Source organism: Oryctolagus cuniculus, chromosome 2, assembly GCF_051225735.1.
Source record: "Oryctolagus cuniculus isolate XC-2025 breed Fujian yellow rabbit chromosome 2, ASM5122573v1, whole genome shotgun sequence".
In the NCBI taxonomy this organism is placed as follows: Eukaryota; Metazoa; Chordata; class Mammalia; order Lagomorpha; family Leporidae; genus Oryctolagus; species Oryctolagus cuniculus.
The window spans coordinates 50,070,034-50,084,320 of NC_142868.1; the positions used below are offsets into that span (position 1 = coordinate 50,070,034).

At 36.7% G+C, this 14,287-nt stretch overlaps 1 protein-coding gene and 1 long non-coding RNA gene across 8 annotated transcripts in view; one reads left to right on the top strand and one right to left on the bottom strand.

Moving 5' to 3' along the window:
* LOC108175710 (uncharacterized) overlaps positions 1-14,287 on the top strand; it is a 43,593-nt gene that overhangs the window by 18,855 nt on the left and 10,451 nt on the right. The window contains exon 3 of one of the 4 annotated variants that reach the window (XR_007913874.3): positions 6,706-8,433. The exons of 1 other annotated variant lie outside the window; for it this stretch is intronic. This is a non-coding gene — a long non-coding RNA (uncharacterized LOC108175710). Of the gene's footprint in view, positions 1-2,429; positions 5,369-6,705; positions 8,434-14,287 lie in introns of those variants that run through there. 2 more of the 4 variants (XR_016228899.1, XR_007913875.3) reach the window with 2 other exon arrangements.
* ADAM28 (ADAM metallopeptidase domain 28) overlaps positions 1-14,287 on the bottom strand; it is a 62,930-nt gene that overhangs the window by 7,385 nt on the left and 41,258 nt on the right. For 2 of the 4 annotated variants that reach the window (XM_017338045.4, XM_051832121.3), the window contains 5 exons: positions 13,343-13,538; positions 8,440-8,542; positions 5,382-5,541; positions 1,762-1,842; positions 1,372-1,450 (listed from right to left, as the gene is read on the bottom strand). In XM_017338045.4, the coding sequence (XP_017193534.3) occupies positions 1,372-1,450; positions 1,762-1,842; positions 5,382-5,541; positions 8,440-8,542; positions 13,343-13,538 (619 nt within the window). The other 2 variants (XM_051832129.3, XM_051832127.3) reach the window with 2 other exon arrangements.

Sequence of the window (14,287 nt, forward strand, 5' to 3'; positions counted from 1 at the left end):
TGCATGTTCCTATAAGAAAGGAAGAGGTAAAGGAACATAAAATAAACAAGACAAATGGGAATTGAATAATATAATTGCAGATTTAAATTCAGGTACATTAAATTAAATTCATTGTATGTTAAATTAAAATGGACTAAGAAACCTAGCTTAATAATAATTAAGAAAATATATGAGATTAATACATATATAAATAATATTAATGGATTCTCTTGTTTATAAACTTTCTTTAAAAATATCAGAAAAATTTAAAGAATATTCAGAGAAAGGATGAAAGTAAAAGTATGGAACAATATTATACTAATACAAAGAAAGAAAGAAATATGGAACATCTATGTTAGACTCTAGGAGCTATAGAGTTTAAAAGGCAAAAAGTACCACTGGAGATGTACATAATCATTTCATAATGATAAAGTGTTAATTCACTATGGGGAACATAACAATCCTAATGTAGATGGCAACATGCTCTCAAATTATATAAGTACTATTAGAACCAGAAGAAGTAATAGCCAAATTCACAATTATACAAATGGGAGAATTTTAACACTTCTGCACAGCAATTGATAGAACAAATAAAATACATGTATAATTTGTACATTATAATCGATAAACTTGACACACAGAATATATGAAGAACACTGTAGAACACAGCTGCAGAAAATACACACATTTCTGTGCACAGAGTTGTTCTGAGAATAAACGGCTCTCAGGAAGGCAATGCAATGAAGAGCCTTTTTAGGGTAAAGCGCTCCTCACTATGATGGTTGGAGTTGAGGAGCCCACTTGGAATCCTTACTCTTTGCCTATAGGGAGACCTGCCTACTTACTAAGAGAGCTCAAAGTCAGATGTCCCAATGGGAACACTGTCAATGGGTACAACAAGCATACAAAAGCACAAGCAACAATGTAAGTCAATCCAAGTTAACCTCATCCCTCATTCAACTAATGGTCACATATTGAGGAGAACAGCACACTGAAATATAAGCAACATGGTGAAAGAACAAAGAATCAACCTAAAGAGCAATTTAGAGAGCAGAATTAAACCTATAAAAATAAGTAATACTTCATGAAGATAATCTGTTTATCCATTGATTTAGGACTGAAATAAACGGAACAATCAAAAAGCAAAACAATTGGAAAATTACAGTTACATTACAAAATAAAAATCTGAGAAACTCTTTTTGTGTGTAGAGTAAAGACAAGAATGTGGGAAATATGGTTTAAAATTGTTAAAGATATTTAGGGGGCTAATGTGGATTTAAGATCTATAGAACAGAAATTCCAACGGGAAAGAAAAGAGGACATGGGGTCATATATATAAAAGCTTGGAAGAAGAGAGCAGTTTTCTCATGCTAGAAACATAATGTTACCTACTGGAGACCATGGAGGAGTCATCACAGTCGGGAGGCACCCATCCTTCCTTACATTGACATTGGAGCTCATGGTCACACACCTTCGGCAACAACAGTCCTGTTAGTTTCCCTTAGATTTGCCTCAAAGGTCAAGTCTCTATTCATCCACACTAAACTCCATTCAGAAGCAGGAACAACACCAGATATCCAGGAGTCTACATAATAAGAATTTCACTAACAAGTCTTGGTAGAAATTTCTTGTTAAAACATGTTCCTGAAAATATGGACAAGCTTAATAATTTGGACAAACAATAATTCTAATAATACTAAAATATTATTTTAGCTTCATCAAAATTGACCTAAAATTATATAAGATTTTGCAAGCTTGCAGAAACATATTTTCAAAACTCACAGCATGTCCTTTGCACTTAGAAGAGCAATTGGTTGATTTGTAGGCTCTCTCAACATCCACACATTCTGCATTAATGCAAACCTGACAGACACATGAGAAACACGAATTGACATTAATGTCCAATGCTTCAGGCTTACAAGTGATTCACAGTCTGGAATTTAGCCCTATATTTTTAGTCAGCACTATTGTTATCAAACTCATCTTTTTGGTAGGGAAGTCTCAGTGCTTTTTTTTTTTTTTAGGAAGATAGGTTCTACATAATTTTTATGATAAAATATTTAGAAATACATCTTTAAAGATTTCCTTTTTGTACTTCATTCTTTTCTTAACCCCTAGTTTTACTCCAACAATTATTACTGACATTTACCAGTGACCTATGCATTGCACATAACACTCATACCAGGTAGCTCTTTCCAACAACCGTAACATAAAGAACATATATGATATCATATGTGCAATATTAAAATAATTATCATCTATGTAGTTCTAAATAGCATTGCGAATTTTCCTGTGTGTTATTTATAAGGAAAATGTTTTCTTTAATTATTATTATAAAGGACTCCTATGGGGGCCAGCCTTGTGGTATAGTGGGTCTAGCTGCAACATGGATGCTGGCAACTCATATCAAAGTGCTGGTTCCAGTCCCTGCCATTCTATCTTTGATCCAGATCCCTGCTAATGCACCCGAGAAAGCAGCAGATGATGCCTCAAGTAATTGGACCCCTGCCATCCACATGGAAGACCTCAAAGGAGTTTCAGACTTTTGGGGAGTGAACCAGCAGATGGAAAATCTCTCTCTGTTTCTGTCATTCTCTCTGCCATTCAGTGTGTCAAATATTTAAATAAATCTTCAGAAAAAGAATGCCTGTCATTTAATGAGTATCTAACCATTTTGGATAACTAAAATTTACAAAGTTTAACAATCTATTACTAAACACATAATAGGTACTTATTAAATATTATTCAGAAAATGAATTCACGCATGCATAAATGAATTGCAAAAGCATTACTTTTACAACCATGCTCCACAAGACACAAGAAGGCACCAACTTGGAGTTGGCTGCCTTTCCCATACTTCACTTTCCATTGAGTAGCTCTGCTTTTATTTATTTTGGGCATTTAGGCTTCCTAATGTGATTTCATATGAATAAAATGTCCCAGGTCTACAACTAAGTGTGAAAATTGCACCACTAAAAGATCCAACTATACTGAAGCTTTTATTCCAATTCCAAATTGCTTGTCATGCATGGCAGTGGGTGTTGTTGCCATAGCTATCTGACTTTATTAACATGTTGGACACTCTTGTGTTTCACAGGGTGACCAGGGCCTATGCAGTTTCAAGAGGGAATTTTAAAGAACAAAGGTTAACCCTAGTAATTCCTTTCCTTAGTCAGATACTGATTTAGGAATAAGTAGTTGATAAAATTCTGGGCAATAAAATGTGATTTCATGACGGTTGGAAAGGCACTTTCAAGGAATATTATTTTTTAATCTTAAAAAAAATTATGGGGCTGGCTGTCACCTGCAGTGCTGGCATCCAATATGGGTGCCGGATCCAGTCCTGGCTGCTCCACTTCCGATCCAGCTCTCTACTATGGCCTGGGAAAGCAGTAGAAGATGGCCCAAGTGCTTGGGCCCCTGAACCTACATGGGAGACTTGGAAGTAACCCCAGGCACCTGATCGGCCCAGCTCTGCCAGTTGCGGCCATTTGGGGAGTGAACCAGCAGATGGAAGCCTTCTCTACCACTCTCTCTACCTTTGCCTCTGTAACTTTGCCTTTCAAACAACAAATTATGTGAGGAAAACCTCTGATTTCTGTCTCTGCCATTCCTACCTGGAAAGTAGGTAGCAATCATGGACCACTGGTATGGTGGCCTATATGGGGGTATCAGCATCCTGGAGACAGCAGGAAGCTAAGGCAGAAGGAACCTGGGTGCTTGATGATGACATTGTACCACTGAATTAACCAAGCAGTTTTTCTGTTTTCCTGATTTATGGATATATGAACTTATGAGTGCCCTAATTTTTAAAGTCCATTTCAAATGATTTTCTGGTTTTTGTTTGTTTTATAACCTAAATTATCCCAACTTATTGGACAGTTGAACTGATAAGACAAATGTGGCAGAAGTCTTAGGAGAAGAAATATTGCACAATCAAAAAGAAATTATGTATTTGTGAGAATGATTAATTTGTCATTGAGAATAAAAGGAAACTGAGGGTCTTGCAGAAATAATACTATGAAACAAAGCATATAACAAGGAAATAAGGCCTTAAAATTGTATCTTCTGTGATGAAGATGACAAAACTAAGACAATATCAAGAGGGGATTAGATGTTAAAAGTGGCTCTAGGGTGTAATTATCACACAAGAAGCCTAAAGATGCATAACTTCCTTTATTATACAAATATATGGGCAGGAGGTGGGCAGGGAAGGGAAAGGGAGGTGGATAATTGACTGTGCTCATGGTATTTATTCCTTTAGCTAAACTAGCCCCCAAAAAACTGATAATGCTTATCCAAATATTTTTTTTTTTGCTTTAAAAAGTTCAAACCACACTATGTCTCAGAAGAGGTGATCATACAAATAATGAAGAGATGAGCAATAGTAACAGCCAAAAATTCCTAAATTTTGCCTTCCTCCAGTGTCCCTCCTTCTCCTTCTATAAACCCAAGCACTGTGACTCTGGGAAGTTTATGCAATGATGGCTTAATGTCTCTAAAAGCATCAGACTAAAAAGCCTAAAGGAAGTAGAAGCCCAGAAAACCAAATGAAAGACTTCTGTTTATGAATTATCTTATCCTTGATGCTGAAGTATATTTTAAGCAACAGAGTAGGAAGGAAGGAAGCTAAACATACTTGAAGCAAGGCTCAGCATTTTAATTTGAAATTAGCAGTATTTATCAACATTTCTAAATTTATATTTTTAACTCCATGGGTTTAGAAGCTATAATAATATATACTTAATTTAACCAGTAATGTCAACATTGAAGCATAATTAGATATTCATTAGTGAATGAATTTATATTTAAATAGCTAAAAAGGGGTAAGTAAATAAGATATTTTGGGGATGGATTTGCCACAAAGAAAAAAATTATTGCTCTTAGACCATATCAATATCGTAATGAAATTATTAGGGTAACTCTTGTCTTCTATGAGTGATGAACCTCCTGATCATCAAAGCTCATGGCTTACCCCTGGCTAAGCAGTACTTTTGCTTTCTTACATTGTTTATAATTGTATAATCTGTTAACCACAGCCCAGTATCCTACACCCTGGTACTTCATTGGTTTTTCAGACTTAGTTTAGCGAAGCAAAATATACTCTGCTATATGCTATCAACATCTTTTGTACTAACATTTATGAGAGTCAGTTATTTCCAAATTCCATCTTAATGTTCGCGAATATCAACAATCATGAGTATTCTTGCTGAATGCTATGTTCTCTATCACTGTTATTTCTTAAATTTCTCAGAGTATCCCAATTCAAGTCCCTAATTGTGGTATCAAAACATGGTGAACTCAACAATTGAAAAACAAAGCAACTAGTGAATACATGAGAAGCAAAACAACAAAGCAAAAGAGAAAAAACATTTTGAATAAAATCCAGATGTCCCACTTACCTTGTGATTTCCACACTTAGTTCCATTGGCCACCATCCCTATTTCTTGACTTGTGTCTTCAGGGTCAAATGTTTTACATGTCAGGAAGGTTACTATACTTCCTTTCCAGGGCAAATTATCAGACCCACCTTCACAGAACAATTTTCCGCACATGGCATCGCTAAGAAAAACACCAGAATTTACTGCAGTATTCAAGTTACAGTTTATACAATCAGCTACATGATGACCAATATTTAATTAATAACAGTTATCCCTATAGCAGAGACTTCCTTCCGGTTGTATTTTATATCTATTTTTCCTTATTGCTCATTAATAGGACCCCTGAGTGTTAGCAAAGTACAGTGTCATACAAATAAACATCTCCAGGATTCTTACATATCTAATTTTTGCCAAGTGCATAAAGTCTGTCTAATAAGAAGGGAACAGAATCTTAAGTGAAAATTCTAGACGGTGACCTTCAACAGGAAGTATGCCCTGTTCCTCATTGTTTTCTACTTTTTGATGATTGTAAAGTGATAACTGGAAAAGGAGAAGCCATTATAGACTGAGAAAAATGTTGGGAATAGAGGTCCCCTCTGGAAAAAAAAAAAAAAAAAACTAAATGAAAGATCTCTGCGAGTGAGATCCCTGTGGAAAGAACGGGTCATCAAAGAAGGAGGTACCTTTCTCTGAAGGGAGGAGAGAATTCCACTTTGACCATGGCCTTGTCTAAATGTGATCAGAGTCGGTGAACTCAGGGGGCTTCCATAGCCTTGGCAGCTCATGACAAGAGCCTAGGGTGATTACTGATGCCATAAACAAGAGTGTCAATTTGTTAAGTCAACAACAGGAGTCAATGTGCACTTACTCCTCATTTAGGATCTCTGTCCTTAGTGTGCTGTACATTGAGATTTAATGCTATAACTAGTACTCAAACAGTATTTTTCACTTTATGTTTCTGTGTGGCAGAAAACTGTTGGAATCTTTACTTAATGTACACTAAACTGATCTTCTGTATATAAAGAGAATCGAAAATGAATCTTGATGTGAATGGAAGGGGAGAGGGAGTGGGAAAGGGGAGGGTTGTGGGTGGGAGGGACGTTATGGGGGGGGGAAGCCATTGTAATCCATAAGCTGTACTTTGGAAATTATATTCATTAAATAAAAGTTAAAAATAAAAAAAAAGAAAGAGCTAAAAGATATAAAGAAGATAGATTCTTAAATTCATGGAGGCAGCTAAGAAACCAGTTTCTATCTCATTTCAGTAAAGTTACATATTTGTTTTGATGCTTGCTGCAGAATAATTCAAGAGATAAAACCTGACTCTCAACTGTAATTTTGTCAGTATAGGGCTGAGCCTCTGTGAACACTGCAAGACATCAAATGGGTCGGGGCCAGCACTATGGCATAGTGGGTAAAGCTGCCGCTTGCAGTGCCAGCATCACATATGGGGGTCGATTCGAGTCCTGGCTGCTCCGTTTCCGATCCAGCTCTCTGCTATCGCCTGGGAAAGCAGTGGAAGATAGCCCAAGTCCTTGGGTCCCAGCACCCACATGAGAGACCCAGAAGAAGCCCCTGGCTCCTGGCTTTGGATCAGCACAGCTCCGGCCTGTTATGGTCATCTGGGGAGTGAACCAGCAGATGGAAGATGTGTTTCTCTCTATATATCTCTGCCTCTGCCTCTGCCTCTTCTTCTCTCTCTCTCTCTGTGAAACTCTTTCAAATAAATAAAGTAATCTTTAAAGAATAAAAAAAAATCAGATGGGTCACTCTTTCCGTGTATCTCCAAATTAAATGACTCAACCCTCAGCATAGCCATTCATTTTCCACCAAGGAAAATGAGGTTAGCCTATAGAATCAGCGTCAACTGCTTTATGCAGGATTCAGAGGAGAGGTATGAAAACCATTCGCACGGGAGACCAGGAGGAAGCACCTGGCTCCTGGCTTCGGATCAGCACAGCACCGGATGTAGCGGCCATTTGTGGGGTGAACCAACGGAAGGAAGACCTTTCTCTCTGTCTCTGTCTCTCTGTCTAACTTTGCCTGTTAATAAAAAAAGTGACAGAATCTGACTTTTCTGATATCTATGGCAGCTGCAGAGACTATGATCAAGAAGTCAGATAGGCATACATTTCTCCAAACTTATGATGATGTTTTTCTCAAATCATTAAGGTAGAGCAATATAACGATGGCCCTATTGCACAAGGGATTTGGAACTAATTCTCCACAATATCCAATGACTATCAAAAAATGACTAGGGGGCAGTCTGTGGGGAAAGCTAGATTCATGGGCCTCCAATTATAGAAATTATTCAATGCTTATACAGTTACACAGGACAATGGTGTTTGCATGTACTGCAGTAAAGTGAAGCAACGATGCTACTTTTCTTTTCTCACTCATTATCTACATCTTGTTTCTCCCAGCCCTCATGTATTTTCTTTAATATAATAATCTCTTTTTGAATCTGATTTTCTACAAATGAGAGATCACAGGATATAACTGCATTTTAGATCCATCTTTTCTCTTTCTATATCTTTTATGAAAGTCTGTGGCAAGTTGAAATAAAACCATGTAAACATTGTACTGATTATTTCTCTGGGTAGATAAATATTTCTACTTCTAAATTCATAAATAAAACCTTTTGGAAAAATGACTATAGTATATTATAAAATCCATGGACAAATTTCCAATCAGGCCAACACTTTGTTGTATATTCCATCCCAAATATTAATTCTACTTAACAGTGTCTGTATTTGGTAGTATCTGAAGCCCCCGCAATGAGGGACTTGAAGAAAGAGATCATTACTTCAGCAATAGAATCCCATGTGTTAACAAAAATGTGTTGTTGCTCAAATAAATTTTTCCCAGATCCCTGATTTTGCCAATTGTGTTTTTAGACTCAGTAACTTCTGTCGACTCAACACTTAGCCTGAAGCATGACACACAGCTCACACTCAATAATGTTTTCAGGAGACTTTTGTCCAAGTTCCCTTTCTCTTTAACAGGCATAAATCAGAATATGGGACTGGAAATGTGTCTGTGGAACAAAAAATAAGTGTCATACAACAAGGCTGCTTACTTTGCTTTACAGGGAATGTGTGTGTTGTCCACTCTGCGACAGTATCCATACTTTGACCCACCTTCATTCCGGCTGTAACATGACTTATCTGAAACTTTGGTTCCTGGTTAAGTAGGAGCATATTTGAAAAGAAAGATAAGAAATTCATTGCTGCAAATGATTAATAAAATATACAACCAGCAGGAATAGTACTATTTGGAAACAATCGTATTGACAATTCCCAGAAATGCAGGCTGTGATAATTTGAAGTCAAAGGAGCTGACTGGAATTAAAAGTAAACTTTCAACTATTCTGTTATTGGTTAATGATTATTTATATGTTTGGGAACATCAGCATGATTTGCTGATGCTAAAAATTCCATATAACTATGAAGATGTAGCCAGAGAAGCTGCAAGCATTATGTGAGCAGCTTATAAGCAGGTTTTCCAATGCTGTTTTGCTGCTCTGTGCTACAATGACAACTAACAGCTATGGTTTGTGAAACTCCCCCAATATGCTGGACACAGGAGTCAGCATCACATATTTCATTTCTCATGTAAGCATTCCAGATTCCCATAAGAGGCCAACTAAACACAGTGGTTAAAAGCTCAGGTTTTAAGCAATACTGAACAGCTATTTAAACTTTGTCAAGTGTTTAAACCTCTAGATTTGCCCATCTATGAAGTTAGCATATATAACAGTACTTACCTTGAAGAGTTGTTGTTGCCGATTAAATATATGTGGATTAATATATTTGAGCCATGGAGAACAGTGCCTGGTTAGTAGCATGTGGTTGACAAATATTCGCTATTCTTCTATTTTTAATCATTCTCATTTTATCAGTAAGAAAACTGAGAGTCATACTAAGTCACAGAGAAATATAAATCTAACTTGGTGCCCAAGTCTGTCTAACTTAAAGACTTATGCTTTTTTTCTGCACTGAGCTGACCCTATTAAAGATCAAAAAAAAATCTCTTCGAATGGGTGTTTATTAAGACTCCCACATCTCATATCAAAGCACCTGGGTTTGATTCCTGGCTTTGGCTCCTGACTCATTTCCTGCTACTGCTGACCCTGGGAAGCAGTGGTGATGGCCCAAGTATTTGGGACCCTGTTCCTAGTTCTACCCCTGTCCAAGTTAAGTCCTTAGAAAGAGAGCACTTAGAAAGTGAGCCAGTAGAGGGGAACTCTGTCTCTTTACCTTTCAAACAAATTTAATATTTTTAAATTAATAAACTGTTAAATACAGGGAAATTTTGAATCTAGTCTTTAAAAAGCAAAAAAATGGATTAAATAAGCCAAAAACCTATGAAGATATTCTAGTGTGTTAAAAAAGGATTATTATAATGATGCAAACTCACACCATTTTAAATGAATTTCATGGTTCCATGTTCAAGATTATAAAGTGAGTTTTGTTACTATATTTTCGTATTTATATTTTAGTAACATTTAGTAATTTCTCAATACAAAAACAAAATATGGACACATTAAAAAGTATATAGGCATAAATAACCAGGGGAAAATATATTTCTAATCCCAAATTGCAGAGTTACTGGTGCTAATATTGCCACTTTGATGTTATAAAATATTTAGCACCTTCCTTTTTCCCAATTAACGATATGCCTATCATGTCTCTAGGCATTAAATAGTCTACCTCATCATGGATGCAAGACCTGCATTAAGTTAGCAGCCTATAATTTATTTGGCTAATCCTAATTTTTACATTTTAAGATGTTTCCCAATTATCAACTATCATTGAAAAATACTGAGAGAAATCTTCTTTTAAATAAATATTCCAGGGTGTAATCAATAGGGCAAGGAGTGCAACTTTTTTTTTGGTTGTATATGCATTTTTCCAAATTCTTTTTGGTTGTATATGCATTTTTCCAAATTCTTTCTGTAAAGATTATACTAATCCATGTTTTTTTTTTTTTTTTTTTTTTTTTAACAATGGTGTATAATGCTAGGTATTTTGTCACATCCTCACCACCCAGGGCATTGACATCTGTAACAAATCTGTCAATTAACAAGTTTAGGAGATTATCTATTTTCATTAATATTTCTTCCTTTTTTTAAGACTTAGAATTTTTTTAAGTTTATTTGAGAGGGGATGGAGGCAGGAGGAGAGAGAAAAAATATATAGAGAGAGAGTTCCCAACCACTGCTTCACTGCCCAAATGCTCACAATAGCAGGAGGGTCAAAGTCGGGAGCCAGGACCTTAATGGGTGGCTGGAATCCAACTACTTGAAACATCACCTCTGTCTTCCCTGGGTCTGCACTGGCAGGAAGGAGGATTCAGGAGCTGGGTTTCATAATGGAACTCAGGCACTCTGTTGTGGAACATGGGTGTGCTAATTGGCACTCTGCCCATATTCATATTTTTTCAAAGTAGTAAGTTGGAATGATTTAAAATTTGTGGGACATTTGTATTTCTTTTTCATGATAAATTGCCTTCTTATGCCTTAGCCACATTTTCAATTCTTGACATTTCAATTGATAGGAATGACTTTATATTAAAAATAGTGATATTTTAATACTTAGATATGGTACAAAACTTTTCAAACTTTACAGAGCAACTGAAAATAAATTTGTCTCCCTTTATGAAGTGTAGCATTAGTCATTTTATTTAGGCAATTCTATTTCTCTGTTCTTTTGAATGACTTCCTTTAAACCTATGATTTAAAAGGTCTTCCTCTTTCCAATATCATATAGTCAACATTAATTTAATAATTTTGAATATTTCCTAAAGTAAGGCACTGTGCTATACAATTGTCACTGGGAATACAATTGTGAACAAGAGACTGTTCCTGTACTAGGAAGTTTATAGTTACAGAGGAGATGGATAATGGAGGGAGGCAAAAGAAAAGAACAGTTAACATTTATTGCAGTCACTTATTACCAGATCATAAGGGAGATGCTCAGGACTTCACCTCAGTGCTAAAGAACATTGAAATCAACCAAGGAAGCATTAAAATCTTTAACCAGCCAAGTCAATTATATTTCCACTTTTAATTTAGCATATCCGTCTGCAGGAAGTCTAAGCAGGATTGCTGGGGCCAGATTCCAAGGCACCAACTCACTTCCTGACATACTAGTGTTTTGAGCTTTGCTCCCTAAAGTGTTTCTCAGCCCAGCTTTGCTGGACACAGAATATCACTGAGGGATCCTCTAGGATGTTGTTCACTTGTATCCCAGATTCCTTTTCACTAAGTGTATTGTGAATCAGGAATTTTTACTGCTTTCTTCAATCTCATTGCAGGTGTATTTTCAGGAATTATGAAAAGTTTCTAGCACGGAATGATTCCCTTCAATAAATTTAGGAGTATGTCTATTTTCTCTATTAAAAAAATTCCTCCACAATTTGAATCAGACTCTGAAAGTATAAGCAGGAAAAGATATGACAATTAATTACACATATACAATATACTTCATAGCTAGGACGTTCAAGTAATTCAGTTTTTAAATTGTCTTTCTTAAAGAGAAATTGTATTTCCTTTAATCAACATCTCCACAACTATCCCCACTTGGAAACTACTATTCTACTCAATACTTCTAAGAGAGCAACCTTTTAATTCCGCATGCAAGATCATATATATGATATGAACTTGCCTTTCTAATCAGGTTACTTAAGGCAATTTATATTTCAGTTTATAATTTCAGAGGTCTTTATGCTAGAAACTTATATTTAAAGTTTTCTTCCTGGTATAGTCAAAGAGCATAACCTCTAAGATTCTAGTGGACAACGTGACACTTTACCTCATTGCTCCTCTTCTTCCCTGCTCTTCTTTTTCCCCCTTTTCTTTCTCCTGGCACCAACACCCCTATACACACACACACCCATGCACACACACACAGACTTCCAAGAATCAACTTGTCTTTGAAAAATCTTAGGGTTGCCAGATAAAATACAAAATGTCCAGTTTAATTTGAATTTCAGATAAATGAAGTTGGGTTTATTTTGCTTAGTTTTGTACAAATATATATCAAACATTGCACAGGACATTCCAGTAATAAAAAAGGAGTTTGCTTTGTTTTGAAATTAAATTTCTTTACATTTACTTGAGATGCAGAAGGTCAGACTGAGAGAGAGAGAGAGAGAGGGAGAGAGAGAGGGAAAGAGATTGTTAGATAGAGCTCTTGTCCACTGGTTCACTCTGCAAATGCACACAAAAGCTGGGGCTGTTCCAGGATGAAGCTAGGAGCAGGAAATTCAATACAAATCCCCCACATGGGTGGCAGGGACTCAACTATCTGAGTCATCATATGCTGTCTCCCAGAGTGTACATTAGTAGGAAGCTGGAGTCAGGAGCAGAGCAGGGACTTGAACCCAGTCAGTCCAATACAGGACGCAGGAATCTAGCAGCTTAACTATTGGGCCAAACACCCACCCTTCTCCAGTTAAAATTTAACTGGATCATCTTTATTTTTACTTGCTAAATTTAAGAACTCTAAAACTTTAAAAAAGATGCACTTTTTCTTTGAAAGACTGATTTACAGAGAGGGGGACATACAGAGAGAGAGAGAGATCTTCCATCCGCTGGTTCACTCCCCAGATATCTGCAACAGCTGGGGCTGGGTCAGGCTGAAGCTAAGTGCCTGGAACCCCATCCAGGTCTCCCATGTGAGTGGCAGTGACCCAAGTACTTTGGCCATCTTCTGCTGCTTTTCCAGGTGCATTAGCTGGGAGCTGAATCAGAAGCAGAGCATCCCGGGCATGAACCAGTGCTCGTACAGGATGCCAGCATTGCAAGCAGCAGCTGTATCTGCTGCACCACAATGCCAGCCCCTAACCTTCAGTATTAATGTGAATTTATCTATACTTTTGAACAGTGGCATCGTTTCCAAGAATGAGAAAGGGTAGTCTTTTAGCCATTATTACACATTATCACCCAGAATAATAGTTAGAGGGATTTGTCTTCTTACCTGGTCCCCAGAGTTCCGTGCACTGCTTCTGCAGTGTGGGGCAAGTTCCCATCAGACAGTAGCCCTTCCCATTCTGGCAAGGGAAGCCATTGACTCGGAATCTATTGTCAGGGCAATTATTGGATTTACCATCACACATTTCAGGCAGGTCACACTCATCTTTTGCAGGTCTGCAAACCATCCCAGCCTTTTTAAGCTATAAGAAAACAAAAAGAAAGAGGGTTATTTTTCTACCAAGTTTACTCTACCACCTCAAATTAACACAAATAGCATTTTCCTTTTGGCCTTTTTGGCCATGGGAGTTAGGCACATTACTTTATTCCAGTTTAACTTTTCATTCCATTAATTAAGACTATCTTCTGTCATATTGCCTCTTACTACTGCCCTAAGTCTTTAAACTGTTATGATTTCTGAGTTTGTAGGATAAACATTGTGGAAACATAAACTAAACCAAAAAAGTACACAAAAAAATCAAGCAATATCTCATATGCAGAGAAAGAAGTTTTTTCTACTTTTGTTGAATGCATCTTTGTTGGGATTTTCAAGAACATTTAAGTCTGAAATTTCAGAGATTTACTGGTGAAGTGAACCTTCTGTGTTAAAGGAGATAAGTTATGAGCACCAGATCAACCATACTTTGAGACTTTCCCAGGCATCAAGTTTCCTAATCCTTAATTATTTTATTGAAGGTTCAGATATTTCCTTCAACTCACTTCTCCCTGACATGATTTATCATGAGGGAGAAATAGCCAAATATTCATTTGATACATCAACTTCATTGCAATTTATTACCGCAGACGGCTCTTGTTTTCTCAGAGAAAGCTTAGCAAAACACATTCTGTCACTTGTGTCAATCTGAGGACACACGTATTTTCCTAGCTGCTGTTAAGCAGGTGTGTTGTCACTGCATGTACTGTGAATGTCCTCATACTAGTTACAGGAGAT